This window comes from Cnephaeus nilssonii, assembly GCF_951640355.1.
Source record: "Cnephaeus nilssonii genome assembly, chromosome: 9".
NCBI lineage: Eukaryota > Metazoa > Chordata > Mammalia > Chiroptera > Vespertilionidae > Cnephaeus > Cnephaeus nilssonii.
Genome location: NC_137080.1, coordinates 73,057,830 through 73,084,613, shown reverse-complemented (window position 1 = coordinate 73,084,613; position 26,784 = coordinate 73,057,830). Strand labels below are relative to the sequence as shown.

The following is a 26,784-nucleotide window of genomic DNA, read 5'->3' as shown; positions in this document are numbered from 1 at the left end:
AGGTAAGAATTGGTGGTGGCTGGGACCAGAGTGGTGGCAGTGAAATTAGGGAGATGAATTTGGATACATTCTGAAGGTAGAGCTGCGGGGATTTACTTAAAGATTGGATCTGGTATATGAGAAAAAGAGAGCCTAATATGATTCTAAAGTTACTGGATAGACTTTTAAACCATTCACAAAATATATTTGAATTCCAAGTTTGTGCCATGACAGGACAAAACATATTTATCAAGGTCAAGTAATCCCATACACCAAGAGTTTATTAGTATTTAGATTGAAGTCTTAGGGAATTGGGTTCCAGTTTTAAGGGTCTCATCTCTGTTCAAGTATTTAAATGGCTTTGATCTCAGATTAAAGATTGTGATTCAACTTTAAACTGCTATTACCTATCATTCTCTGCACTCTGTACATTTTCATCCTTGCAATATGAAGCATCCTAATCCTACCTAATAAAATGGTAATATGTAAATTACCATCACTCCGCTACGTCCACAATTGGGCCAGTGGGAGGTGCAGGGGGCGGGACTCGGGGTGGCCGGGGTAGCCGGGGTAGCCGATTGGGCCAGCGGGACACTAAGCTCGTGTCGCCAGCGTCAGCGTCTGCGCCCTGGCTGTGCTGCGGCACAGAAGGGGCCTCTGGGGCAGCGAGCTCACGTCCCGCCGCGGACCATCAAAAGCGGGGGAGCTGGGTGCCTGGTGCACCAGCGGACAGGCACCCAGCTCCCCCGCGATCGAAAGCGAAAGTGAAAGCGTGGGAGCTGGGTGCCTGTCCACTCCGGCACCAGGCCTTTCAGAAGCCTCCGCCGCGCCGTAGGCTTCCGAAAGGCCTGGTGCACCAGCAGACAGGCACCCAGCTCCCCTGCGATCGAAAGCAAAAGCGTGTAGGAGACCCTACACGTGCATGATTCAATCATGCACTGGGCCTCTAGTATATAAAAACCGAGAGTCCATAACATCCACAACGACTGGAGGCTCAACCAATCAGAAGTCAGTGCTGGGTTGCCGTGGCGACTGGGTCAACTGGCCATGGCTGCGGGAGCCCAGACCCAGCACTGACTGCCGAGGGGGCTGTGGATCAGGCCCGGAGAGAGGCCTGGGGATAGAGAAGCAGGGTCTGATCCGTAGACTCCATGGCAGCTGTTGATCAGCACTTGCCTCTCTCTTTGGATCTGGCCTCCGCTGGGGCTGCTGATCAGCCCCGCCTCTCTAATCAGGCCTGTTGATAGGCCTGGAGACGCTGACTGGCATAGAAACCGACCAATCAGAACCAAATATGGGTGAACTGTGAGGAGCCAATGGCTGCCTAGGAGGTGGAGCTTTTGATGCTGACTGGCATAGAAACTGACCAATCAGAACCTACTCTGGGTGAACTGTGAAGGCAGAACCTAAGGTGGGGGCTGAGGAGGGGTTTTAAGGGCAACAGCTGTTTGGTGTAAGGTGTAAGAAAGTGGTTCAATATTTTAATGACTGTTTTGGCAGTATAGTTCATATGGCTGGCTATCAGTCCCGATATAGAGATTATGTATTTTTGTCTGCCAAGAGCATCACCTCCTGATGAAAAAGGCTCCCCCCACCATTTAAGCAATCCTATCCTATATAATCTATACTACTAAAAGGGTAATATGCTAATTAGACCGGGTCAACTGGCCATCTTCTAGACGTTGGACTTCCTTCTGGACAAAGCCATGGTGGTGGGGGCCAAGGCAGAGGCCATTAGGGGCGATCAGGCTGGCAGGGGAGGGCCGTTGGGGGTGAGATCAGGCTGGCAGGGGAGGGCCATTGGGGGTGAGATCAGGCTGGCAGGGGAGGGCCATTGGGGGTGAGATCAGGCTGGCAGGGGAGGGCAGTTGGGGGTGATCAGGCAGGCAGAGGCAGTTGGGGGTGAGATCAGGCCAGCAGGGTAGGGCAGTTAGGGGCGATCAGGCTAGCAGGCAGGTGAGCAGTTAGGAGCCAGCGGTTCCAGATTGCAAGGGGTGGGATCTGGCCTAAACCTGCGGTCAGACATTCCCAAGGGGTCCCTGATTGGAGAGGGTGCAGGCTGGGCTGAGGGAACCCCCCCCCTCCCCCACCGTGCACAAATTTTGCTCACCAGGCCACTAGTAGAGATATAATGGGAGCAAATCACAAGTTTTAAAGTAGGTAAGAAAAAAAAAAAAGTAGAGCAGAAGGGAGACAGAAACGTCCATTGGTTGCCTTCCACATATTCCTGGCTGAGGTACAGGACTTGACCAGAATCCAAACCAGACCCTTCAGTCCCAACCAGCTAGAGTCAAACCAGCTAGAGCAAAATTAGATAAATCTTTGTACTCCCAGCTCAATTCCACTTTTACAGATTTACGTAAATTAGGTGTGAAATGACCTTAATGGATACTAGTTATTTCACTCAAAATTCCAACTAGAATAATTTCTAATAGGGAAAAAAGCTCATTAAAAATCCCTTCATTAGAATGGGTTTGAAATGAAGTCAATTCACCCTGCGTAAGTTGGGTCTATTTTTATTTTTTCCCTATTCCTTCAGTGGTGTCATCCAGGCTTTCCTTCTCATCTCAGGATAGTGGTAACAGGGCAGGATGGCAAGTGCTGGCTGCCTAGGAGCTGTGGTTAAATGCCTTCTCTCCCCCAAGGGGACCTTTTCTCCCTGCATCCATGGACTTCAGGGTTTTTGTTTTTGCTGTGACTTATGGGGGCTGGGAGAAACAGCGAAGCCATCTCTGAGCGATACACCCACAGTCCACCGTTAGGTCCTTCCGCGTGTGGGCCATCGGGAACCTCGGGGCTGCACGGAGGGTGGGGCCGCCTGGGGTGGTTGCAGGGTCCGCAGAGCAGGAGGGCCCGCGGGTCGCGGCAGGGCCTCCCCTCCGCGTCGGCCCCTCCAGGGGGTGGCTCGGCCGCCGCCCGGCTTCGTTCCTCAGCCCCCCAGAGGCGCACCCCAGCCCGTGCCCGGCGAGAGCCCCAGCCGGCGCCGAGCCCCCGGGCCGGGCGGCGCGCCTGCCCTTGTTTGGCCACGCGGCGGCGGCGGCGGCGGCGGCGGCTCCTCCCGGCCGCCCCCCGCGGCGTCAGAGGGAGGCGGGCGCCCGCGGGGACTGCGACGCTGCGGCCGCCGCGCTCTCCACTCGCCGCCGCCGGAGAGGCCGGTGACCTCTTGGCCGCCCCGCCTCGGAGGCTCAGATGGCTCAGGCGAAGATCAACGCGAAAGCGAACGAGGGCCGCTTCTGCCGCTCCTCCTCCATGGCCGACCGCTCCAGCCGCCTGCTGGAGAGCCTGGACCAGCTGGAGCTCAGGTGCGCGCGGGCCGGGGCCGGGCGGCGGGGTGCGCGGCGCGCCGGCCGCAGTCTGGGGGCCGGGACGCGGTGCAGTTGTGTTTTGGGGGCGAGGGGTCCCCACTCCTCGTCCGAGAGAAGGCGCGTTCGGTCTAAGGAGAGCCCCGCGAGCGCCCGCCCGCCCCATCGGCGGCCACGTGCTCCCCAACGGAGCTGAGCGCTCCGGGCGGAGGAAAACCGGGGACGGTGAAAGTGACGTCATTGGCGATTCGGGACGGTGGCACGCGCCGGTCCCGAGAACTTCTGGAACCTTCTGGGGGCCGGGATGCGGTCTTCCAAGTGTTTCCAACTTAGTCGGGACCAGTTACGCATTTTTAAGAGAGGCAGCAGTTGAGCGGTCCTGGATGGGGATGGTCATTTCTTTGCTTCCCCAATTCCACTTGTACCGATTTTACGTAAATCGGTAAAAGTGGAATTGAGCTGGGAGTACAAAGATTTATCTAATTTTGCTCTAGCTGGTTTGACTCTAGCTGGTTGGGACCGAAGGGTCTGGTTTGGATTCTGGTCAAGGTCCTGTACCAAACACTTGAGAGCAAAACAATGTAAAAAGCCGGAGCTCACCCGGTAGCCAGGACGGGCCCGGAGGCGGACGAGGGGCCGCTGGGCGGCCGGCAGCCTGGGGCTTTGTGGAGTTAAGGCTGCAGCGCCCAGTTTCCCCCCCAGTTTCCCCGTAGTCCTGCCTCCGGTCCCCCAGCATTTACTGTGCACCTTCTGCCCTAGAAGACGCTGTGCTGACACCTTCTCCAAAGTGCCAGCCACTGGCCTGAAAGGATAAGATAAGTTTTTGCCTCTTAACGGATGACGATGCTATTAACTAATTAATGTAGTGGTGGGCTTGCATACAATTTCTAAGTAAGTCATAGTACGTTTTGGGAATGTTTATTTCCTTTAGCACTGTATGAAACCTCCCCTGGGATTCCTGGCAGCCGTGTAAATCGTGTGCGAGTGGAGTTAAATGGAAATCTCACGGAGGCACCCACAACCTCCTGGAACGACACAGAGTTTTTTCCCCCATAGTTTTCCCCAGGTTCTGGGTGGATGACGGAGTATGTGAGCCAAACATGTTAAGAAGCACGTCATGGTGTCTTTATCTCCCCGAGTTAATACACCAAAACAAGACGAGGTACCTATTTCCCAAGTCAGTGCATTAATAGCATATTAAACAGTATATCTTAGCGAATGAGGCAGTAGTATTACTTACTACCCCAAGAAAGGAGTCAGAAGATGAGGAATTCTCCACCCACAGTGATTTCATGGATGGCAGCAGTTAAGAGAAACCAGAGCCAAAACCACTGTCTGGGGTTCTGCTGCGAATGAGAAAAAGAGAACAGGAGAAGAGGAACGCTTCTGCATTACTTTCAACGCTAACATTTTTACATCAACCCCCAAAGTGGAGCAAAACTAGAGATCAGTGGCCTCAGCCACTTAATGTTCCTCTGGAAAATATTTCTTTTTATGTAGCAGCATAACAAGAAACTCACACATCTCCCCAGGTCTTTTTAAATTTTTTTCTTGATTTCAGAGAGGAAAGGGAGAGGGAGAGAGAGAAACATCAATGATGAGAGAGAATCATTGATCGGCTGCCTCCTTCATGCCGGGAATCGAACCTCGACCTCCTGGTTCATAGGTCGTCGCTCAACCACTGAGCCATGCCAGCCGGGCTCCCCAGGTCTTTAGAACTCTGAGGGTGTGTTCTCAACCATTTTAGGGGTTTCTCTTTCCTAATCAGAAAGAAAGGATTTTTCCTTAAAGTAATGAGGTCATTGCCCCTCCTTCTTCAAGCTGAATCATTGTCCTCAAACTTGAATTAATGCCTCATGTGTGGTAGGTACAAAAAAGTCGGGTACTTGGTTGCAGCGTTGACCTGTGTGTACACTAATAGGTGGTGGGTTTGATTCCCAGTCAGGGCACATGCCCAGGTTGCAGGTTCGATCCCCGGTCCGGGTGTGTTCAGGAGACAGCTAACTGATCTGATATTTCTCATTTACGTTGATGTTTCTCTCTCTCTCCCTTCCTCTCTCTAAAATAAAGTAATAATACTTTTTTTTTTTTTTAAGTCAAGTACTCGGCTCTAAAAGAAAGCCTCTGGATTTGAGATTATTATATTCTAATATTGATTAGTATAACATGAATTCTGATTACTGTATACAAGTGATTAAACTATAACTTTTTAAAAAAATCTTCCCAAGGATATGTTTTGTTTGTTTTTTAAATTGATTTTGAGATAGATAGATAGAGAGAGAGAGAGAGAGAGAGAGAGAGAAACATTGATCAGTTGCCTCTAGTATGTTCGCCCAGACCAGGGATTAAACCTGAAACTTCAGCATTGCCCTGATTGGGAATCGAACCCAAAACCTTTTGATGTATGGGCTAAACTATTAACTTTTTTTTTTATATATATATTTTATTGATTTTTTTTTTTTTTTTTTTTTACAGAGAGGAAGGGAGAGGGATAGAGAGTTAGAAACATTGATGAGAGAGAAACATCGATCAGCTGCCTCCTGCACACCCCCCACTGGGGATGTACTCGCAACCAAGGTACATGCCCTTGACTGGAATCGAACCTGGGACCCCTCAGTCCGCAGGCCGACGCTCTATCCACTGAGCCAAACCAGTCAGGGCTAAACTATAACTTTTTAAACTAATCCTTGAGCTGAGGAGAAAAGATTAATTAATATGTGTTGAATTGTTCATTGTAAGGACTTTTCTCATCATTTTAGACTTTTGTAAGCTTTGTTTCTTTCTTTAAAAAATAAGTAATATTAACATTAATGGTAACTAAGGAAGTGTTTTAGAAAATAAGTAAAAATAGAGAAAAATGCAAATGCATGGGCAAAGTCATAGCACTACACTGTTAAAAACTAGAAGAATTATGTCTAGAAGGTGAATTTTTAAAAGAAAACATGATATTCATATGTAATTTGTTTCTAACATTTTACCGGGACACTAGCTTGTCCTTTTCAACTTCTTCTAAGAAGGTGATTCCTTTATCTCCTGGTTTCATTACCTATTTTAAATGGTGTCTGGTTTTTGCATTCATCAGTGGCTCAGAACACCTTAAGTTATCGTAATTATAAATAATACATGCTAACATTTATTCATTTAATCAACACTGACTATGTACCAGACCCCATGCCTCTGTGGAAGTTATTACCTCCATTCTCCAGTTGGGAAATTGAAACTTAAGAAGTTCAGTCTTGTCCAAGGTCACATAGCTAGAACCCAGGAAGACTAGCTATAGAGCTTAATACTTCATTACTAGTTTTCTTAAATATGTCGTATTTTAAAATGTGGGAATAGTGGAAGGATGAATATATGATTTTACTGAAAGAAGTGAAAATTCCATTTAAATTAGTGTTTAATGCAGTAAATATTGAACACCCACTCTGTGCCAGGTGCTGTGTGGCTCCTCGTCGGCTCTGGCTGGTAATGAAGATGGCACGTGGGTTGTGGAGAATGGCACAGGGCCTGAGGCCCGGATGGGAGATTGGCTGTTCACACATTTCCCCAAACTGATCACATGGTGGCTCTTATCAGCCATTTGCAGTGGCTTACATGGAGGGTTGGGTGAATGACGGGGGTGATATGGATCATTTGTTTGCCGGAAAGTTTCTGGTTGCTTAAAAGTTTCTTAGGGTGTGGCAGTGTCCAAGGAGTCATCAAACAAGACGGCACCATAGTTCATGTATAACAGCCTATAATTTACTAGAGCACTTTTCATAAACATTGTGATTTGACGCTTAAAAACCCTTTGGCTAGGAGGGCAGATGTTATCTCTCTTGGAAATGAGGGAACTGAATCCCGAGGGACTGACAGTAGCTTCTCACACTAAGCACCAGTCCCTTTCTTAACACCAGTGTCTCAGTAGTGAATGTAATTTAATAATTTGGTTATGATCAGGAAAACCCTTAAAAATTTTATATTGCCTAACATATGAGTGATCATCGTAGTATTCTTTTGATTACAAGAGTATTGAATAAGAGACACATGATTTTTTAAAAAATTTTTATTGTTTGAAGTATTACATATGTCTCCTTTCCCCCCATTGACCTCTCCGAAGAGACACATGATTTTAGGAACCTGTTTTAGAAATTCTTTCAAATAAATCCATGATAGGAGCGCTCACCATTTTCACTCCTCTTTATGAAAACACCAATTCTTGTTACTCGTAAGCCCGAGTTCATAATGTTTGCCAGCGCCCATCCTGGGCCCATGGCACATAGCCACTCATGTCTGTATTTTTTTAGTTGATGTTGTCGGTCACTGTGAAAACTTGTTTACCTGCTTTACTTCATTCGGTCACAACCACCGTCTCATTATCCCTGTTTCATTGATGAGGAAAATTGAAGCGAGGAGAGTTTCAGTAACTACTCACGGTTCGAACAGCTGGACTGGAACGCCCTTGCAATGCCCACTGTGTCCTGTATTAGCTGACGGGGAGCAGCCACGGTCACGTGACATTGCTGTTGGGTCTCTTCTAAGTCTCCCCACTTTGTGTTTTGATACCCAGGCTGCAGAGACCTGTAGGGTGTCAGAGACGTGAGGACTCGCTGAGGAGGAGTGCCCTTCAGTTCCGTCCTTGTGTGAATGTTCTGACGGCAATTCATTTTGGTAAAAGCCTGCTTAATTGTGATCTCATGCAGAGAGTTTTCCAGAAGCACCGCCCAGGCCGCCGTGGTGTGAGGATAGGTTCTTTCCCAATTTGGACTTGTAGCTGCTTCCACGATCTGTTAATAAAAACAGATCTGCCCTCTCTGCCAAGAAGAGTGCTGTCAAATGATGTGTTAAAAAAAAAACAGCCATGAAGGATAACGTGAGATAGCCCAACAGTTGTCTACCCAGAGTTCCAGAAGAAAATAATGGCATGGAGGACAGGGAATATTCAAAGATACAATGGCTTACAATTTTCTAGAACTAATGGAAAGGTAGATTATATGAGTTGTATTTAAGATACCAGTAGCTGATAAACAGTACAAATATTACTTAAACAAGCTAAGTGGAGATCTGGGTACAGCTTTTTAAAAGAAAAAATTAAAAATACCACGTAGTCCATACACTAGAAAGATGTACAGTAGTGCCAAGGGAGGCATTAACCAACACCTTCTCAAGCGCTCAAGCGGGGGCGGGACGGGGGGAAGTTGTTATGGAAACAGTTCCTGTGCAAAGGATTGGGTTTTGAAAAAGTTTCACCAGTGGACAAGGGTCAAGGATAAAGAATGATGCAGAAGAGGGAATAGCAAATGAAAGGTTAAGGATGCCAAAAACAAAAAAAACTTTGGTTCTGAAGAGTGACATTTTACCTTTGCTATGATATGAAAAAGGCATATGTGAAAATATATGTAAGAAGTTCTGTAAAAGATGAAATCTGTTTTTCACAGGAAAAATGCCCTGTTCATTTCTATTCTTGTGGGGGGGGGGGGCCATAAAAGTTGCATCTAATTTCCTTTATATTTGGTCTCGTTTAATGACAAAATACTTCTTCATATGACAGGTTATATTTTTTTTAGAGTGTCTCCTTTTAAACTATTTTTTGTTAACAACACCGTGAACTTACTGTTTGTAACTTGCTGTTGTAAATGAAGTGTCCTTTTTTAGGAAAACTTTCAATTCTTTATCATCTCCCATTTGAATGCAAACTCGAGTGTTAAAAAATTAATCTCTTCTTTAGCATCTTCACATTTACCAGTCACATGGCTCATTTAAATACTGGAGTCATGGTTTGTGTTTTTAGCATAAATATTTCATATCAGTGCCAACTCAGTCTCTTTCAGATGTACTGGGCCCTAGGTTATCTGAGAGTTTGCAAATGTAAAATGTGTAAGTACATCATGAATGGTGCTAGAAGAAGGCCTGATACTGCATTATTCCTGTTTCTTAGATTATTAATTTTCATTGTTTCCTAGCCATATTATGTAGTAAGATTCTTACCAGCCCTTTGCTTTTACTGGCTTTTATAAATGCAAAGTCCAACATATATTTAGTATCTTGATGAGTAAAGGGACCCTGTGACACTTTTCTGCTTATGAGTGCTATTTTGGGGTGTAACAGGTGGGTGACTGTGGGGAAAGGCATATGTGTGGTTGGGGTGAGGAGGGGGGAATCCTTGTATGGAATGGACACGTGCTAAAACATTGGTGAGGTTGTTCCTTCTGGACCCACTTAAGGCAGCAGTCAGGATTAGATCTTCAGTGACCTTGGGTTTCCAAGACCATCTGGATACTGGGGATAGATCCGTCACTGTTTATTTTGGAAAAGTTGGCGACTTATGTAATTGCAGGGTAATATATAGCAAGAAAGTGCCCTGGAAACTGCACTTTAAATACACAGGACTTCTTTTTCTCGCTCTCATGATTCCGCATGACTGGGTGTGTTCGTGCGTATGTGTAGTAATAGGTGTGTGGGTGTGTATACTTGGGGAAAGTGGTACTTCTATAGTCTGGTCATGGCTCTGTACCCAAAACCTGTAGAGGCATTCCCTGTAAATTTGGGAGAAGGCGAAGATGCCTTCTCTTGCAGCTGCTTACAGTACCCGAGGACTGTAGTCAGTATTATATAAAGAAAAATAGGAGCTAATAGCTCTGGCGGAGTAGCTCAGTTGGTTAGAGCGCCATCCTGATATGCCGAGGTTGTGGGTTCCATCCTCGGTCAGGGCACCTACAAAATCAACCAGTGAGTGCATGGATAGGTGGAACATCAAATCAATGTTTCCCTCTCCCTCTCTCTAAAATAAAATAAAAGAAGAAAAAGAAAAATAGCTAATAGCATTGATAAGGAAGAGATAAAAACTATCACTTTATGATCATCAATCTAGAACAAGCATGTCAAACTTGCGGCCCGCCAGCCACAAGTTTGACATGCTTGATCTAGAAGAACCAACAAAATCAAAAGACAAACCATTAAAATTAAGTATAAGTCATGGTTGCCAGTTAAAAGATGAAACTAGAGTCGAAACCGGTTTGGCTCAGTGGATAGAGCGTCGGCCTGCGGACTCAAGGGTCCCAGGTTCGATTCCGGTCAAGGGCATGTACCTTGGTTGCAGGCACATCCCCAGTAGGGGGTGTGCAAGAGGCAGCTGATTGATGTTTCTCTCTCATCGATGTTTCTAACTCTCTATCCCTCTCTCTTCCTCTCTGTAAAAAATCAATAAAATATATTAAAAAAAAAAAAAGATGAAACTAGAAAAACAGCATTTCTCTAACCAGAAATAGCCAGCTAGAAGATATCATCAAAAATATGTTATTCACAGTAGCAACAATATCCACAAACTATCTAGAACACTGAAGAGTCCACAAGACTACCATTAAGAATACTTCATTATGAGACGAAATCACCACCTACAATGTGCAGTTCCGGGTTGTGGTTCCCGACATAAAAAAAAAAAAAAAGAAAAGAATAATAAAGAATACTTCAAAACTCTAATAAAGCATATAGAAGAGGATCTGAATAAATAGAGATGTATCATGTTTTAGCATGGAATGACAACACAGTATTAGAAAGATGTCAAATTTACCCGTTTTTTGAAAAACCCAATCCACTTACTCTAGAGTTTACATGGAGGAATAAAAGTCTAAATAGATAAGTTTTCTTTGATTAGGGGGCTGTTCCTACCAAATATTAAGGCATATTATAAGACTGGTGCTATTTTTTAAATTTTTAAATTGATTTTTAAACAGAGAGGAAGGGAGGGAAGAGAAAGCTCGAGATGAGAGCAAAACATCAATTGGCTGTCTCCTCCTGCACGCCCCCTACCCGGGATTGAGCTGCAACACAGGCATGCTCCCTGACCAAGAACCAATTGAGCTACACTGGCCAGGGCAGGTGCTATTTTTTTAAAGTGGGTATTTGTGTAAGAACAGTCAAATGGGATAGAGATTTCAGATGTAGACCATCTACAAGTCACTGGGGGAAAGAAATATTTTTGGTGGATCATGTTGGAGAAAAGGTTCGTTCCACTATTGGGAGAAAAATAAAACAATATCCTTACCTAACTACATACAAAGATGGGTTCTACATGGGTTAAGATGTAAATAGGAACCCCGGCCAGTGGCTCAGTTGGAGCATCATCTGATACAACAAAAGAAGATGTGGGTTCCATTCCCGGTCGGGGCGCATATGGGAGGCAGCTGCTCAATGTCTCCCTCTCCCTCGTCTTTTCCCTCTCCCTCCTTCGCTCCTTCCCTCCCTCTCTCCTCTCTCTCTCTCTCTCTCTCTGTCCCCCCTCCTTCCTTCCCTCCCTCTCTCCTCTTTTCTTCCATCTCTAAAAATCAATAAACATGTCCTCAGGTGAGGATTTTTAAAAAAAGAAAAGATATAAGTAGGAAAAGGTAAAATGATAGAGTTAATAGAAGGAAATGTAGGCCAACATCATATGACCTAGGGATGAGGAAGACCCTGAAATAAAATTTCAAAAGCATAAATCATAAGGCAAAACAAAACCAGGAAAAAATGAACTTGATCATTTCAAAATAAGGATCTCTGTTCAGTGAAGGGTATCCCAGCGTTCATATATGATAGGATGGGAGAAGATGGTTGCATTGTCTGTAACCAACAAGGGATTCATATCCTGAGTATGCAAACCAACAAGAGGACAGCAACCCCTGTTTAAAAAAGAAAACAGGCAAAGGCCATGAGTAAGCTAACAAGGATACAAAGAGATGTCTAAAATTATTAATGAAACAAATGCAAATTAAGTATTGAGATATCACTGTACTTACTGTCAATAAATAGTTAGAAAATTGGAAAATGCTGAGTTTTGGTAGGTTGTGGGGATATAGGGACTTCTGTGCTTTGCTGCCAGGAGTATGACCTGGTATAGCCATTCTAGAGAGCAGTCCTCATACCGAGTCAAATGAAGGTACACACACCCTTTGTCTCGGCAGTTCTGCCCTCACCCAGGTCCTTAAGGGGCATGCATTCCTTGAAGTGTTACTTGTGGTGATGGACAGCTGAGGGACAAGGAGAGTGTCTCCACTGGGAGAGGTGAAACCAGGTGGATATACATGTGGGAAATTGGGCAGCAATTAGAAGCTACTGATTAGATGGTTCTTAATAAAATAATGCTGAGAGTGAGATATAAATGGAAAACATGAATACACAAATACATATTTTTGCAAGAACAGATAACCACTAAAAAGAGCCGGGAGGTAAATGGGAGTGGAGTAAGTGGATTTAAAAAGAATATAAAAATGAAAGGATAAAAAATAAAAAGGAATAAAGACTTCTTGAAAAGTGTTCCTAATGATCTTTAAACTTGAAAGGGTGACCACTAATCGTCCATGTAGTAACTGCTCTATTTCCCTATTTATAGGGTGGAAGCTTTAAGAGAAGCGGCAACTGCCATTGAGCAAGAGAGAGAAATCCTCCTGGAAATGATCCACAGTATCCAGAACAGCCAGGACATGAGGCAGATCAGCGATGGTGAGAGCTGGTTCCATAGACGGGGCCCATCTTTTACACCCTCTACGGGGTTTGTGATAGGCATGGGTCAGTTTTTGCTTGACTTGTGGTATGAGCACACCCGATTTCAGCATTTAATGTGAGCAGCAGGCAGCAGCTGCAGCTGTCAGTTTATTACAAAAGATCATTCTCCCACTGTACTCCCCAACCCAGGCCGAGGCTGGAAGTAATGGAAAAAGGCCTCCAAGCTCCTTTGGCAGAAAAGCTGGCTCCAAGCAATAAGGCCAAGTATAGAACTTCAGTTCTATTGAAGTTACTGGAATGTAGATTTAAAAGCAGAGGGAGCCTGGCCGGAGTGGCTCAGTGATTTGAGTGTTGACTTATGAACCAGGAGGTCACAGTTCGATTCCTGATCAGGGCATAGGGTTTCGGGCTTGATCCCCAGTGTGGGGCCTGCAGGAGGCAGCTAATCAGTGATTCTCTCTCATCATTGATGTTTCTCTCTCTCTCTCCATCTTCCTTCCTTTTATTGATTTCTGAAATCAATAAAAACAGCCAAAACCGGTTTGGCTCAGTGGATAGAGCGTCGGTCTGCGGACTGAAAGGTCCCAGGTTCGATTCCGGTCAAGGGCATGTACATTGGTTGCGGGCACATCCCCGGTGGGGGGTGTGCAGGAGGCAGCTGGTCGATGTATCTCTCTCATCGATGTTTCTAGCTCTCTATCCCTCTCCCTTTCTCTCTGTGAAAAATCAATAAAAATATTATAAATAAATAAATAAATAAATAAAAATAAAAACATATATATTTTTAAAAAGCATAGGGAAAAGGTGAGAGGGGAAAGGAAGAAAATGCCAGAAAATAAACTACAAGCCCAATTAAAACCCTATTAATGTAACAAACGTGCCATCGTTTTCATATGAAAAGCATGACTGCCCATGGAGGAACAGGTCAGCTGTGATTTGTGTTCACTGGGATGGCCTTCCTAATTTGGAGTTTCCTTCACAGAACAAGCTAGTGGGCAGGTAGCTGGTGCGGTACGTGGGCAGTCTACCTCCAGAGTCCACAATAGGGTCAGATCTAGTCTGTCTCTTCACCATCCTGGCCAAAGATCAATGAATTAGGAAGTCACAGAACTTCCCTCCAAAGATCAATGAATTAGGAAGGATGGCAGGGGATTGCTGACTGTTGACAGAGCCCCTTTTCCCATCATTGCCTCTGGGTGCTGGCCAAGACATAGACCACTGGCCATCTTAAATTTGTCATGAGGGGGTGAAGTTGAGGCCTAATTTTCAGCCAGTTTTTCTCCACTTTCATGGCTTTTTTCTCAGCCCAAATTGGGGCATTGTATTCTGATAAACATGCAGAATATGCCACCCCAAAATATGCCGCTTTGGCACAAGGATATTTTGAGCTGATTATTTTTGAGAAACTGCAGACACAGGAGAAGCTCTGGAAACAGAGAAGTTACCCTTTTGTAAGAGAAGTTTACATTTTTAAAGCAACTTTCCACATGTAAGGGTGTCTCCCTCTCTGTGCCAGGGAGGGGACTGTGAGTCACAAGGACTTTTATCCATGGAAAAGATGCCCACTGTAATTAAATCTTATTCTCTTCATCGTGCTTTTCCTGGTCACCTCCCAAAACTGGCTTCCTTCCCTCCCCACCACCTTTTGTCTTCAGCTGAAGGTGGTGTTTAAGGTGGTGGCTGAGCCATCTCGGAGAGTTGCTCAGTTTTCCATGTACTATACGTGAGTTATACATGTTAATAAACTTTTGTGTTTTTGTCCTTGTTAATCTCTCTTTTATTCTAAGACAAGAACTCAGATATAGTGACAATTATTTTTCCTCCCCTACATGCACATCCTTTGGAGAGATACAGGACATCTGCTCTCTGCAGCCTTAACCAGCACAAAACCTGGTTATGCTCACTGTTCACGCTGTGTTAAGACCTGATCTCCATCCCAGCTAAAAACGCATACCTGCCCAGACTTGGCAAACATGACCGCTTGAAAAGTCATCTGGTATTCCATTTATTCAGGAAAGGTATTTCAGGGAAAGGTATTTTTTATTTTTTAAATTGATTTCAGAGAGGAAGAGAGAAGGGGAGAGAGAGAGAGAAGAAACATCAATGATGAGGGAGAATCATTGATCGGCTGCCTCCTGCATGCCCCACACTGGGGATCAAGCCCGCAACCCAGGCATATACCCTGACCGGGAATCAAACCGTGACCTCCAGGTTCATAGGTCGATGCTCACCACTGAGCCACACTGGCTGGGCCAGGGAAAGGTATTCTTTAACCTCCCTCTCTAAACCAATGCACTTCATCAGTTAATCTTATATGCTATAGTTTTAAGATTAACTCTTAGGAAATTCATAGCAGAGGTGATCACAGAAAATAGATATAGCCACAAATAAATGTGTTAGTGTTCTTGACATTGTTGGGGTAGGAAGAAAATTTTCTTTAGCTTTTTAGATCCTTTTGGCTGGTATAATAAATCAACATGAGAGATTAACAATGGAAAAGTAATTTAATTACATACGTTCATATGGGAACCCCACATACATGAGAGAGTCAGAAAGGTAAAGTGAGGTATCCTGACAATGTGAGCTAAGATAAGAGATAGGGCGTCTGGGGCTGCAGAGGGGAGAGGGAGATTTGCAATAAAAAGAGATGTTCGGTTATGATAAGTTTGCCCTGCCTTATGGATAGGTCATAAAAATTATCTCTGGCAAGAATTCTTACTATGAGCAAACCCCCTAATTTAAATTCTTTAAGGGAGAGGTACGAGTTTCTCATGAACCCTCAGGGTCTCGATCGCCTTCAGCTCAAAGTAATTCATATGCCAATGTAGCACATCGTGGAGAAGCCTGTTCTGAACCCCTTCAACATAGATGAGTTTATGACTCACAGTGATTGGTATTTCAAACTTCTTATGTTTAGGAGAAAGAGAAGAATTAAATCTGACCGCAAACCGTCTGATGGGACGAACCCTCACTGTGGAAGTTTCCGTGGAAACCATTAGAAACCCTCAGCAGCAGGAATCCCTGAAGCACGCCACCAGGATTATCGATGAGGTGGTCAGTAAGTTTCTGAATGATTTGGGAAATGCCAAGAGTCACTTGATGTCGCTGTACAGTGCGTGTTCGTCTGAGGTGCCGCCTGGGCCAGTTGATCAGAAGTTTCAATCCATAGTCATTGGCTGTGCACTTGAAGATCAGAAGAAAATTAAGAGACGCTTGGAGACTCTGCTTAGAAATATTGAAAGCTCCGACAAGGCCATCAAGCTGCTAGAGCATTCTAAAGGAGCGGGCTCCATAGCTCTGCAACAGAATGCTGACAGCAGATTTAATTAGTTCCCAAACCGGAGAGCAATGATGTGAAAATGATGACATGCTATCTTAACTGATAACTAGTTCTTTATGTTAGGCATAACCACTCATTTGATAAAGAAAATGAAAATATTCCAGTGTCATCAGTTTTATGAATAACAATTAAAAGTAGAAATATTTTAATTATCTTCCTGTAAGTTTTTAGATTGAATTGTCTTCTAGGAACTAGCACCCAGTATATATATGTATTTTTTACTGTTCTGTGGATGAATGCTTCGTATGTGGGGGCAGTACGCGCTCAGCTAAGGGTGAAAGAATCACTGTTCTTGCCGTGGCTTTGTCTGGTGTGGAGACACATGGGCATGTGGGGCATCTGGTTGACTAGAAAGCTTTATCAGCAGCACACGACATTTAGTGTTAGCCAAGCAGTGTGATTACAGGGATAAAAGGAATCACACAGTAAGAACCTTTCCCTACATTCTCTCATTCAGTAGTTTTTTTAGACATGCATGTCAAATTATTTTGAACTTAAAGATTTACACATCTCAAAATAGGAATATATTTCTTGATATACATGAAAATATGGCAAATGAGAAAATTCACATCTGATTTTACCACTGTGAACAATTATATATTCACTTCATCTTTTCCACATGCATCATTTCTCTAAAATGTTAATTACTATGTAAATACAATGTTGTAACTTGCTTTTAAAAATAATTAAATGCTGCTATAAAGTCCACTTCAATTGTCAGCTTAAAAACCTGACTTACTCAGTCCCCTTACTAGACACTTGTTTCCAGTTTGTTGCCATTACTGCATAGAGCTTTTCCATTCTTTTTGTTTTTTATTTATTTTTTCTTTTGTTTTGTTTTGTTTTTTTATCCATTCCCAGCAGTGAGTCAAAGGTTATATACACTTTCATGGCCTGACATAATTCTAGTTGTTTTTCTTTGTCTAAGAGTTATCAATTTATACTGTCTTCATAATTAAAATGTAGCTATTTCACTGAGCTTTCCAGCATTAAGCATTTTTTTCTAACATTAGATATGCAACATCTTTAGTTTGCATTTTTTTACTAACAAAGTTGACCAGTGTATTGATTATTCTTTTATCTGTAACAAATGAAGCAACTATAGAATACTTTTATATATTATAGTGTTATTGACATACAAAGCCCTCAACTTTCCCAAATGCTACTGCAAAACAAATATTTCAAACTCAATTTTTATTGGAGCATAAGTATTCTTTCACACTGGGAAAAAAGTTAAGATCCAGATATTTATTTACTTATATCAATGTATATTTATATATCAATGAAAACAATTCTGAGCTTTGTTTTCTGGACAAAAATGCCTAATTAGTCTCTCTTCATAAAAAGCAATTACAATCTAAGGATATTCATTGCTGCGTTGATTGCCAGCCCCAAGTCCTCCTCATTTAAATCTTTCCATTTCGTGGGGAACATTCATTCTCATTGATAATGGTGGCAAAGACTCTTGATTTGCTAGCAGATTCTAATTTGCTGTTATCAGGTTCACTGTCAGATAAAGATTTTCTTTTTGTGCCATCTGTTTATCAGCTTTTTGAAAATTAAGAAACAGACGATCAAGTTTTCCTCAAGTTCTCAAGGACTGTCAGCGTCTGTACATCCCATCTATTTGGGGAAGTAAGTACTCCCCCTTTCCACTGACTCCACGTCAACCCGGGACTGTCACAAACATGCCAGCGCTGTTTCTCTCTCATTCTTTACAGTGAAGTTTATTGGAGGCTATTACTTATCACAGACTCGAGAGCTGTGATCTGCTGTCTCCAAGCTGCGTCAGTCCCTGGTCTGCTGGCCTCCAGCCTGAGCCATGTTCAAAGGGCAGTGACTTCAGTGTGTTGATTATTTATTTTTAAGAATGGAAGTGTGACTTATTTTCAAATGATGAAACTCCGAAGTGTCACAATTTTACCTTCATTTAAACTATCGTCTTTTATGTAGGTAGTAGATTTGGGCTGTAAGGGAATTCCTAGTACATGTTTTGTCCACGTTGATATATTCCCTAACGGCTATAATTGGGATCGGCTGTAATTTCTGGAATGTAATGTACAATTTTAGGGCAGCCCTTTGCCGTCCCTCATGAGCACTGCTTCCCAGTGGAGTTCCCGAGCCCACCCTTGCTCCTCCGGTGTGAGCCCGCAGGACCTGCGGAGGAGCTGACAAGGGCGGTCAGTGCTGGTCATGGGCTGACGGCAGTGACACTGCTGCCCAGTTAGAAATCTGGCGGATATAGAATTGACCCTCCTGATATTTTAATGTAGGAATCCCTGACAATGAAAATAGTCCCTGGATGTGAACTGCTGGCCTCCAGCTGTGCTTCCCTCCCAGTACCAGGATTGCATCCTCTAGGCCAGTGGTCGTCAACCAGTGGTCCGCGGACCACTGGTGGTCCATGAGGTACAAAAGGTTGGCGACCGCTGCTCTAGGTACTGCATGGGTGGGTCCTCCCTTTAACTTAATGAAACATTAGCCAAGTGAGGCATTATGCAGAGGAACAGAGTGCAGGCAGGGAGGGCCCTTTGTATTGGAGCTCAGTCTAGTACCCTGACTCAGAACTCACCCTAACGAGGGGATCAATATTTTTAAATTGGAAAGCATGAAAGAATTTAGCAACCATTGAAAGAAGCAGAGTAAGGATCTGGCACACTAAATTATATGCAACCATTTTTAACTGGGAAACACCCGTGCATCTGTCCCTTTCACATGGCTGTGATAAACACTCATATTTTTGGAGTGCATCCACATGATAATGGTATTTTTGAGAGATGGATTTTACAATTATTCAAAAACAAAAATGGAAAGTCAGAGCCGAATAGGCAAGACAAAGACAGCAGTGAGCTTGAACTTCTTTTTGTGTGTCTACTCCTACAACAAGCAAGCCAAATGAAACGGACCTTCTGCTTAGGGACATAACCACATTCTTAAGTTTTCAACATGAACTAAGGGTAGACAGCTTGAACGGGACCACACAAATCTTTCAATTATCCACCTCAAACCACTAAATAGTGTAGCAAATATGCCTCTTTTGCATGTAGTGGGTATTCAGATCACTTTGGCAGTCACGCGTTTGGTGAGGAGCCGATTTCAATGTCTAGACCAGCTTTAATATGCCATATGCCAGGGTGACCAGAACAGGTTAAATTAGGCACAGTTTATGCAGGAAATCTGACAAAAGGAATCAGAAAAGACTGAAAAACCTGGGCTTGGACTTAGCATTCGGATCCAGGGAGTATTATGTCCCAATTGTAACTGTCGGACCTAGGTCTGAAGACAATACAAGACCTGAGACAGAACAACACAGAGACCATAAGCTTTGCTGCTGGGAGACCTGGCACAGGCCTCCCACCCCCTCTCTTACCACAGAGAGCCCCAGGCACATCCTTGCCCTCCCCAGCTGTAAACTGGGGGTAAGAATGCTCCTGTTAGAAACTTCAAAAGAGATACAGCATGCAAGGTGCTTAGCATGGTGGCTAACAGAAAGCACTTGTTATATAAATTTGAACTATATTTTGTACCACAGGACAAAGTAAATATATTTTTTGGCTTGGGGGAGGGGCTGGTGAGAGATGCTCAAAGGACAAGAAAATAATTTTTCTTTAAACAGACTGATACTGATAGAAATAGAAAAGAAACTTAATTTCAAAGGAAAAATTACTTAAACTACAGTGCTACTAAATTGCATTAAATATCTACTATCAATAAAATGAGTATGCTAAATATTGGCAGAGTATCTGAAATATGAAATTTTTTTAAAAATATATATATTTTATTGATTTTTTTACAGAGAGGAAGGGAGAGGGATAGAGAGAAACATCAATGAGAGAGAAACATCAATCAGCTGCCTCCTGCACACTCCCCACTGGGGATGTGCCCACAACCAAGGTACATGCCCTTGACCGGAATCGAACCTGGGACCCTTCAGTCCGCAGGCCGACGCTCTATCCACTGAGCCAAACCGGTTAGGGCTGAAATATGAAATATTTTTAAGTTGTTTTGCTTTTTAAAGAAGTCATACCTTTTACTATTTGGTTCCACACTGGTGATACATACCACACAAAATTCAAGTGTTGAAATGCATTTATTTTTTTAATTATTGGAATTAATCTTTCATGAAATTTTTATGAAGTAGTATATTGTAAATTAAGCTCACGTGCATAACTGCAACCCAATAGTAATACAAACAAGTGGTTTTTCATTCAAATTTACAAAAGCATTATTTAGTAGAAACAAAATATAGAAGGGGTTGAGATTTCCTTTTAATCCAAAGTTTTTATTTTTAAGACCATCTACCAGCATCCAACTATAGATATTTCAAGAGAGAGAAGAAAAGGCGTACCAATAAGTTATTACAGCTAATCCATCCAGTTACCTGGGAATTAGGTAATTGGATATTTCAGAGTCCATCGTGGTTTTAAATGGTTTCTGTTAGCAAACAAATTCACTAGTAAGATAAGCTTACATGTTTTAGAGTGAAAACTTAAAGAGTGAGAACAGTACACATGATGTTCGTAATTGTAACTAATAGTTAAAACTGAATAAATCTACCTGTTCATTAGATTGACTGTGCAGTGTGGGAAATTTTTATAGTTCACTTTGTTTTCAGAGAAACAGATTATCCAGTAATGGGAGCACTTCAGCAAATTACCAGTTAACTATTTCAGAGGTTTTGAAAAAGATGCTCTCAATTAATATTTTACATTAAAATAGTTCACTATAAGTTGGGACATTAGGTCCTGAAGCCAACTCCTCGTTCTGAGATCTTCAAAATAGACTCCAATCCTAGCAGTCACAGGCTCAGTGGGTGCATTAATGAGCGTCCTTTCTCCACTGAGTTGCCAACTTCTGAAACAACCATCTAACTTCACTCCGCAGGGAGGAAAGGTGTCCACCCTCTTTTTTGTAGTGTCACTTCTACTTTATTTTTAAAAAGTAGTTACGTGGGTTATCAACTTTGGGCAGATGAAAAGAAAACCATTTAGCCTGGTTTTATTTAACTATATTGCTTTATATGTGCTATTCTGTGTGCTATTTAATTCAATAGGCAACTGAAAGAGGGAAAGGAAACCTCAGAAACTTTGAAATATGGCAGTTGCTACAGAGCTATATGTCTGAATGCTAAAAATTAGCCGTAATGTAAAAAATACATTAGAGCACAATGCACAACCTCCTAGAGGCTTACACAAGTTTTCTTCAGCAACCATGGTTTGTTAGAAACTAAGAGTAAAGTTATTTAAAAGAATTAAAGGTCTCAGGGGGAAAAATTAATGTTAATTTAGGTTTTAGAATTAATTAAATTGAGAACTTACAATGATTAATTATGGTTAGATTTAGAATACAGAAGTGCAAATTAAAAACTCAAATGTGTAACAAAGATTTCTCTTCGGTTCTTAAAAAAAAAAAAGGACAAAACTAAGTACACAAAATTATATTACAAATATCAGGGGAACTGCAACCATCAGAGATTACACTTTTTATATGGAACAGTAACAAACTTTTACCAACACACATTTAATTAACATGAAATACAACTACAACATATTACATAATGTGATTTTTCTGATACTAAAAACTGTAAGACTATTTGATGCAAAATATATTTTGTGCAAAAATTAAACAGACTATATTTCAAGAGAGTAGAAAAGGAAAGGTGTATCACTAGCAGGTATCCATTGATAGGAGCTGAGTTTTTCTCAACACCTATCGCACTGCCAGCAACGGGAGTGGTGACAACTGGTGACGTAAAAATAAACGTTTTATATTACTTTGAAATATGTAATTACTTCAGTATTCTGAAAAGCAAATATCCACTCTTGACCACTTAACAACAACATGCCCCAGAAAATTCTGTTAGGTTCTCAACATTAATCTGGACGGGGGGTGAGAGTGGCGAAGATGGAAGACTTAAGAAAAAAAAAAAGAGGAAACATACAAGAGAAATATATGAAACATTATGCATTTACAAATAATGAAAAAGAACTTGATCGCACATTTTTCAAGAAGTTATTTGTACACATTTTGAAATCCTGTAAAATCAAGGTATATTGCAAATGGTTAAAAATAAAATCATTGATAAATGATAACAGAGTTCATGCAATTATCTTAGCTGGAAAACTACTTTCCCAAGTCACAAAATTTATGCTCTGCCACATGACTACATATTAAAATCATTACTTAAAAGAAATTATATTTGTTCCTGACAGAGGTCTTGAGAAAGTGCTGTACAAATCAAAGGTTATAGAAATTTTTAAGCGATAACCTTAAAATACCATACAAAAATATGTAAACAAAAAGATGCTTTACAGTTGCAGGGCATTATAAAATCTATAATGTGGTTTACGACAAAAGATCGCCTCTTGTGCATTTTTAAAAACTGTTAGCATAATCCTAAAAGTTCAAAATTGCGTTTTTAGTTAGCAGCAAAGGCGCTCGGAAGCACCAGCATGCTTCCGGCCTAAGGAGTAACCGCAGACTTGCCGTGTCTCCTCCAGGACCTGGCCAGCACAAGCTCGCCATACTTAAGAGGGACACGTGAAAAGTTTTGCAACAAGTCTCACCTGAGAGATGACGTAGCACTAAAACATTTAAACTCCTCTTTTATCTACCCCGTCAGAGAGGAAAACTGCTTTTAAAAGATATTATAAACAATATAAATTCTGATAGTAAAGCACTGTAAAAATTAGCTATGATATTTTTTGGCACAAAACACCTTTTAAATCCCAGCTCTTTTGCAAAATATATGTCTGAAATTTCTTATTTGAAAATAAAACTTTTAACATATACACAATGTGTAAATGATTCTATGAATGAATGAATTAGATTCTGTTTCATTAAACACTGCTCATCATTCAATTTACTTCAACACCAAGTACCTGCATGCATACTTCCACACCCGAAATGGTACAGATATTGCACAGTAACATTGCCCAAGTACACACTAATGCAGTCTCACAAAATTTAGGGTTTACCTTTCATTATTATTTTTTGTAAGTACTTGGATTCAATACTATTTTCCAGAAAAGGTAGATGACTAATTTCAGAAAAAGAATGCTATCTTTTCTTAACCCATAACATTACAATCTGTACCATATATTTAAGCATTTCATTTATATTTTCCAGCATTTAAAATTCAGCAAAACCTGTTTTTGGCATTTCTTACAGCATTCTTTCCAAAACAGGAGAAGCTTCGTCTAATGTAAGAAAAATTAAAATGAGTCCACAGGGCAGTAATTTTTCCTCCAAAGATTTCACGCCATTCTGAAAAGCACTGAAGATCAACATTTAAGTCTCAACTTTCAGAGCCATTAGGTGCAAAATCTGCTAAAACCTTGTAGCATACCATGACAGCTGGATGTAGTTCTCACTGAATTGCACAATTTTTTTCCTGCCTACAACATTTTAGGGTATGCTACAGCTGCTAAAAGGATTTCTGCTCTTCTTGGTCCTCTGTTTGTTGGGTCTAAGATTGATGACATCTCCACCATTAAGGGTACTTGCACTCTGACCCGAGTGACTTCCACCAGATGTGTTGAAGACACCTGTAATAAATTGAAGGAGGACACAGAGGTTGACACTGACATGTCTCAGAATTACCTACTGAAGACTGCATCTGGCTTCTTAGTTAATCAGTAATATTTCCAACTTGAAGCTTTTCTTTTCATTTATTTTTAATAGAAATACATATGGTTCAAATTTCAAAGGGTACAAAAGGGTTCACAATGAAGTCTCCCTCCCACCACCCCAGTTTTATTCCCCTTAAGGCAAGCATGGTTTAACAATTTTCCTATGTATCCTTCCAGAGATATTTTATGCATATGTAGGCAAAAATACACATATATATTCTTTTTTCCTCCCTCTGCTACTCAAATTGTGACATATTCTACACATTATTTTGCATCTTGTCACTATTTTTGAAATATGGAATCAGTGAATAATTATAATAATTTCACTTATTAACTTTATATCAGATAACTTCTTTAAGAATACCTGACTTGTAGTTAACAGTATTTGTGATATTTTATGTTAATCAAAACATTACATATGTAAAAGCTGATAGTAATGTAAGATTTTCCTATCGAGGCTAAACTAACAAAATGGTCTACAGATAAAGTCATGAGTAGATAAAAAAGATAAATTTTTTTTAAAAGTTTAACTATTATAGTTTCTGTTTTGAACTGGGCTGGTCTTTCTGAACTATTTATCATCCTTGACACACAGAACTACCGGCCAGAGACACTATCAACAACACAAAGGTGACTGCGAGCAATTCCTGCCCACAAGATGTTTACAATCTTTAAAAGAGAAAAAAAGAAGTTTACAATCTAATAGGTGAGTTAGTATACAAAGAATAATGCTATGTATAAGACATATGTTAAGTGCCATAAAAGAGACACAAGATCCCATAAATGGTTCAAAGGCAGGACAAGTGACATCTAATTTATTAGGAAGGAGGAATTATAGGAAGCAGGTGGAACTGGACACCTGGCAATGTCCTGTACTTAGATCTCTGTTCACTTAAAGGAAAAGCATGAGGCCAACTACATAGCTGAGCAAAGTTTCTAGATAGTCCATGAAGAATAAATAGTTCTTTAACAGCCCTAGCTCGTTTGGCTCAGTGGATAGAGCGCCGGCCTGCAGACTGAAGGGTCTGGGTTCGATTGCGGTCAAGGGCATGTACCTTGGTTGCAGGCTCCTGTCTCTGGTTGGGGGCATGTTGGAGGCAACCAATTGATGTGTCTCTCTCACATTGGTTTTTCTCTCTGTCTCTCCCTCTCCCTTTCACTCTAAAAGTCAATGGATAAAATATCTTCGGGTGAGGATTAAAAAAAACAAATAGTTCTTTGACAGAGACAGGAAAGGGAGGTTATTCTTGATAGAAGAATCAAAATGAGCAAAAGTGAAAAGTAAGACAGCCCTGGGCATGTTCAAGAAAGAGCAAGACCTCTGGTGGAACTGGTAAAAGGGGCACATACATAAAAGTGGGGCATGAAGTCACACAGGAAGGATGGACAAAACTGTCTTTAAATATTGGGATGAAGAGAGCCTGTATTTAATGTGTTACATAATGAGAATCAATATACCTTTAATAAGAGACCTGATACTACTAAATTTAATAATCACTGATTTAATACATTCTAATCACATTTCTTAAACAACTGAGCACATTATATGAAAAAATAGTAAATAAAATAATAATTAATGGGAAATAAATTTACCAGGTAAACATAGGTCTAAAATGTCCTGGGTACTTACCAATTTTGTTACTACTTGAATGCCTTAATTCTGGATCCTCAGCTACTTGTTGTTTGAGTTTTTGAAGATACTTTTCAGCCAAATATTTAAAAACTAGAATAAAAATGAACAAAAAGCCTACCAGGTTAGTATGACTTATGCAGATAAAATATGTTTTTGCACATTACTTACTATAATATTTGTATGTACTAAACAAATTTAAAATTAAATTAGAAATATACTCGACTTGTAAATTTATTTCAGCAATACCCATGGTACAATGAATGCCAATACTAATAAATAGATAGTGGCATTTTATTAGTAAAGAAATAAAATAGTATTTGTAATCATTGGCTCTTTAGTTTTCAGTACTTGTATAGTGATTAATATTCAGCAACACTAAATGACTTAGTCTTGAAAAGATTCTCATTTCTTTAGGTGAAAAAAATGCCCAGAAAGACACCTAGGCAACAATCCAGTTGCTATCTAATACAGTAAGTAGCAATTCTGGAATGAGAAAAATAACAGTCCTCTTTCTCTAATATTACTTTCTTAAACTAGGAAATATTAAATTAAGGCTATTGTAACTACCTAATGGAATATCCACTATTGTGGAGCTCTAAAACAATTCAGTAATTTTAAGAGGTATGCATACATGAATATACACTCACACATATAATTATATTTTTAAAGATAAAAAACAAAACACCCAGCAGAGTTTTGCTGTAGAGTACCAAGTATTCCAAGGCATCAGTGAATAATTAAAAACTAACTCAAAGAAGCATCATGCTTTCATTTTTTTCTTAATGATAGGTGACAAGAAAATTCTATTCTCATCATAAATGTTTTCTAAACAACACAATAGAAAACTAAGAAGAGTAAAACAGATTTCCTGTTAAATTTTTAAAACGGCAGTTTACCTTCATTCACATTTAGATCTTCTTTCACCGATGTTCTGTAGAATCTTAGCTTTAGCTTTTTTGCCAGTGCTTCAGCTTCCTCGCTATATCAAAGGGGGGGAAAGTGCTTATAAAGATGCTTTCTGATAGCTTGTTTTTAAAAACATCACTTTTATTACATTTATTGATACACTTGGGGGAGGGCGTTGTCAGATGTTCCACACCAGTTAAAGCTGCGTTCTTAGCTTGAACAGGGTTTTATGTTTTCACTACTCCTGGGGGATAAACACCAACCAAGATACTGTAACTGTAAACATACACTTTTCCATAAGTCACTAAACTCTAGCCTTAAAATAGCAAAATATCACTTTTTTTTATATAATACTTTAATTTTCTCTTCTGTTTTTAAAAACATTCGAATTTAATTACACTCTGAAAATCACATAGTGCAGCACTTATTTTACTCTGACTGGCTATGAAACTACTTTGCTGCCAAAGACAACAGTATAGTAAGGCTCTCTCTACAAGAGTGGACTCCTAGCTTTAGTTTTATTATGACTCCTGA

General features: G+C 41.3%; 3 protein-coding genes across 4 annotated transcripts in view; 2 read left to right on the top strand and 1 right to left on the bottom strand.

Annotated features, from left to right (window-relative positions):
* Positions 1-12,737, top strand: part of ZNF451 (zinc finger protein 451) — a 96,525-nt gene extending 83,788 nt beyond the window's left edge. The window contains exon 16 of the mRNA XM_079780762.1: positions 12,628-12,737. The gene's annotated coding sequence lies outside the window, so the exon portion shown is untranslated. The remainder of the gene's footprint in view (positions 1-12,627) is intronic.
* On the top strand, positions 3,059-16,178 carry BAG2 (BAG cochaperone 2). Its single transcript, XM_079780766.1, has 3 exons — positions 3,059-3,281; positions 12,628-12,737; positions 15,658-16,178. The coding sequence occupies exons 1-3, from the start codon at positions 3,169-3,171 to the stop codon at positions 16,068-16,070; spliced, it is 636 nt and encodes a 211-aa protein (XP_079636892.1). The 5' UTR covers positions 3,059-3,168; the 3' UTR covers positions 16,071-16,178.
* Positions 16,179-16,307: 129 nt separating this feature from the next.
* The window catches only part of RAB23 (RAB23, member RAS oncogene family), a 30,617-nt gene continuing 20,140 nt past the window's right edge, over positions 16,308-26,784 (bottom strand). For both annotated transcript variants that reach the window (XM_079780764.1, XM_079780765.1), the window contains exons 5-7: positions 26,241-26,323; positions 25,342-25,434; positions 16,308-23,627 (exon numbers count right to left, since the gene is read on the bottom strand). In XM_079780764.1, coding sequence (XP_079636890.1) covers positions 23,488-23,627; positions 25,342-25,434; positions 26,241-26,323 — 316 coding nt within the window. In that variant the 3' untranslated portion in view covers positions 16,308-23,487. The remainder of the gene's footprint in view (positions 23,628-25,341; positions 25,435-26,240; positions 26,324-26,784) is intronic.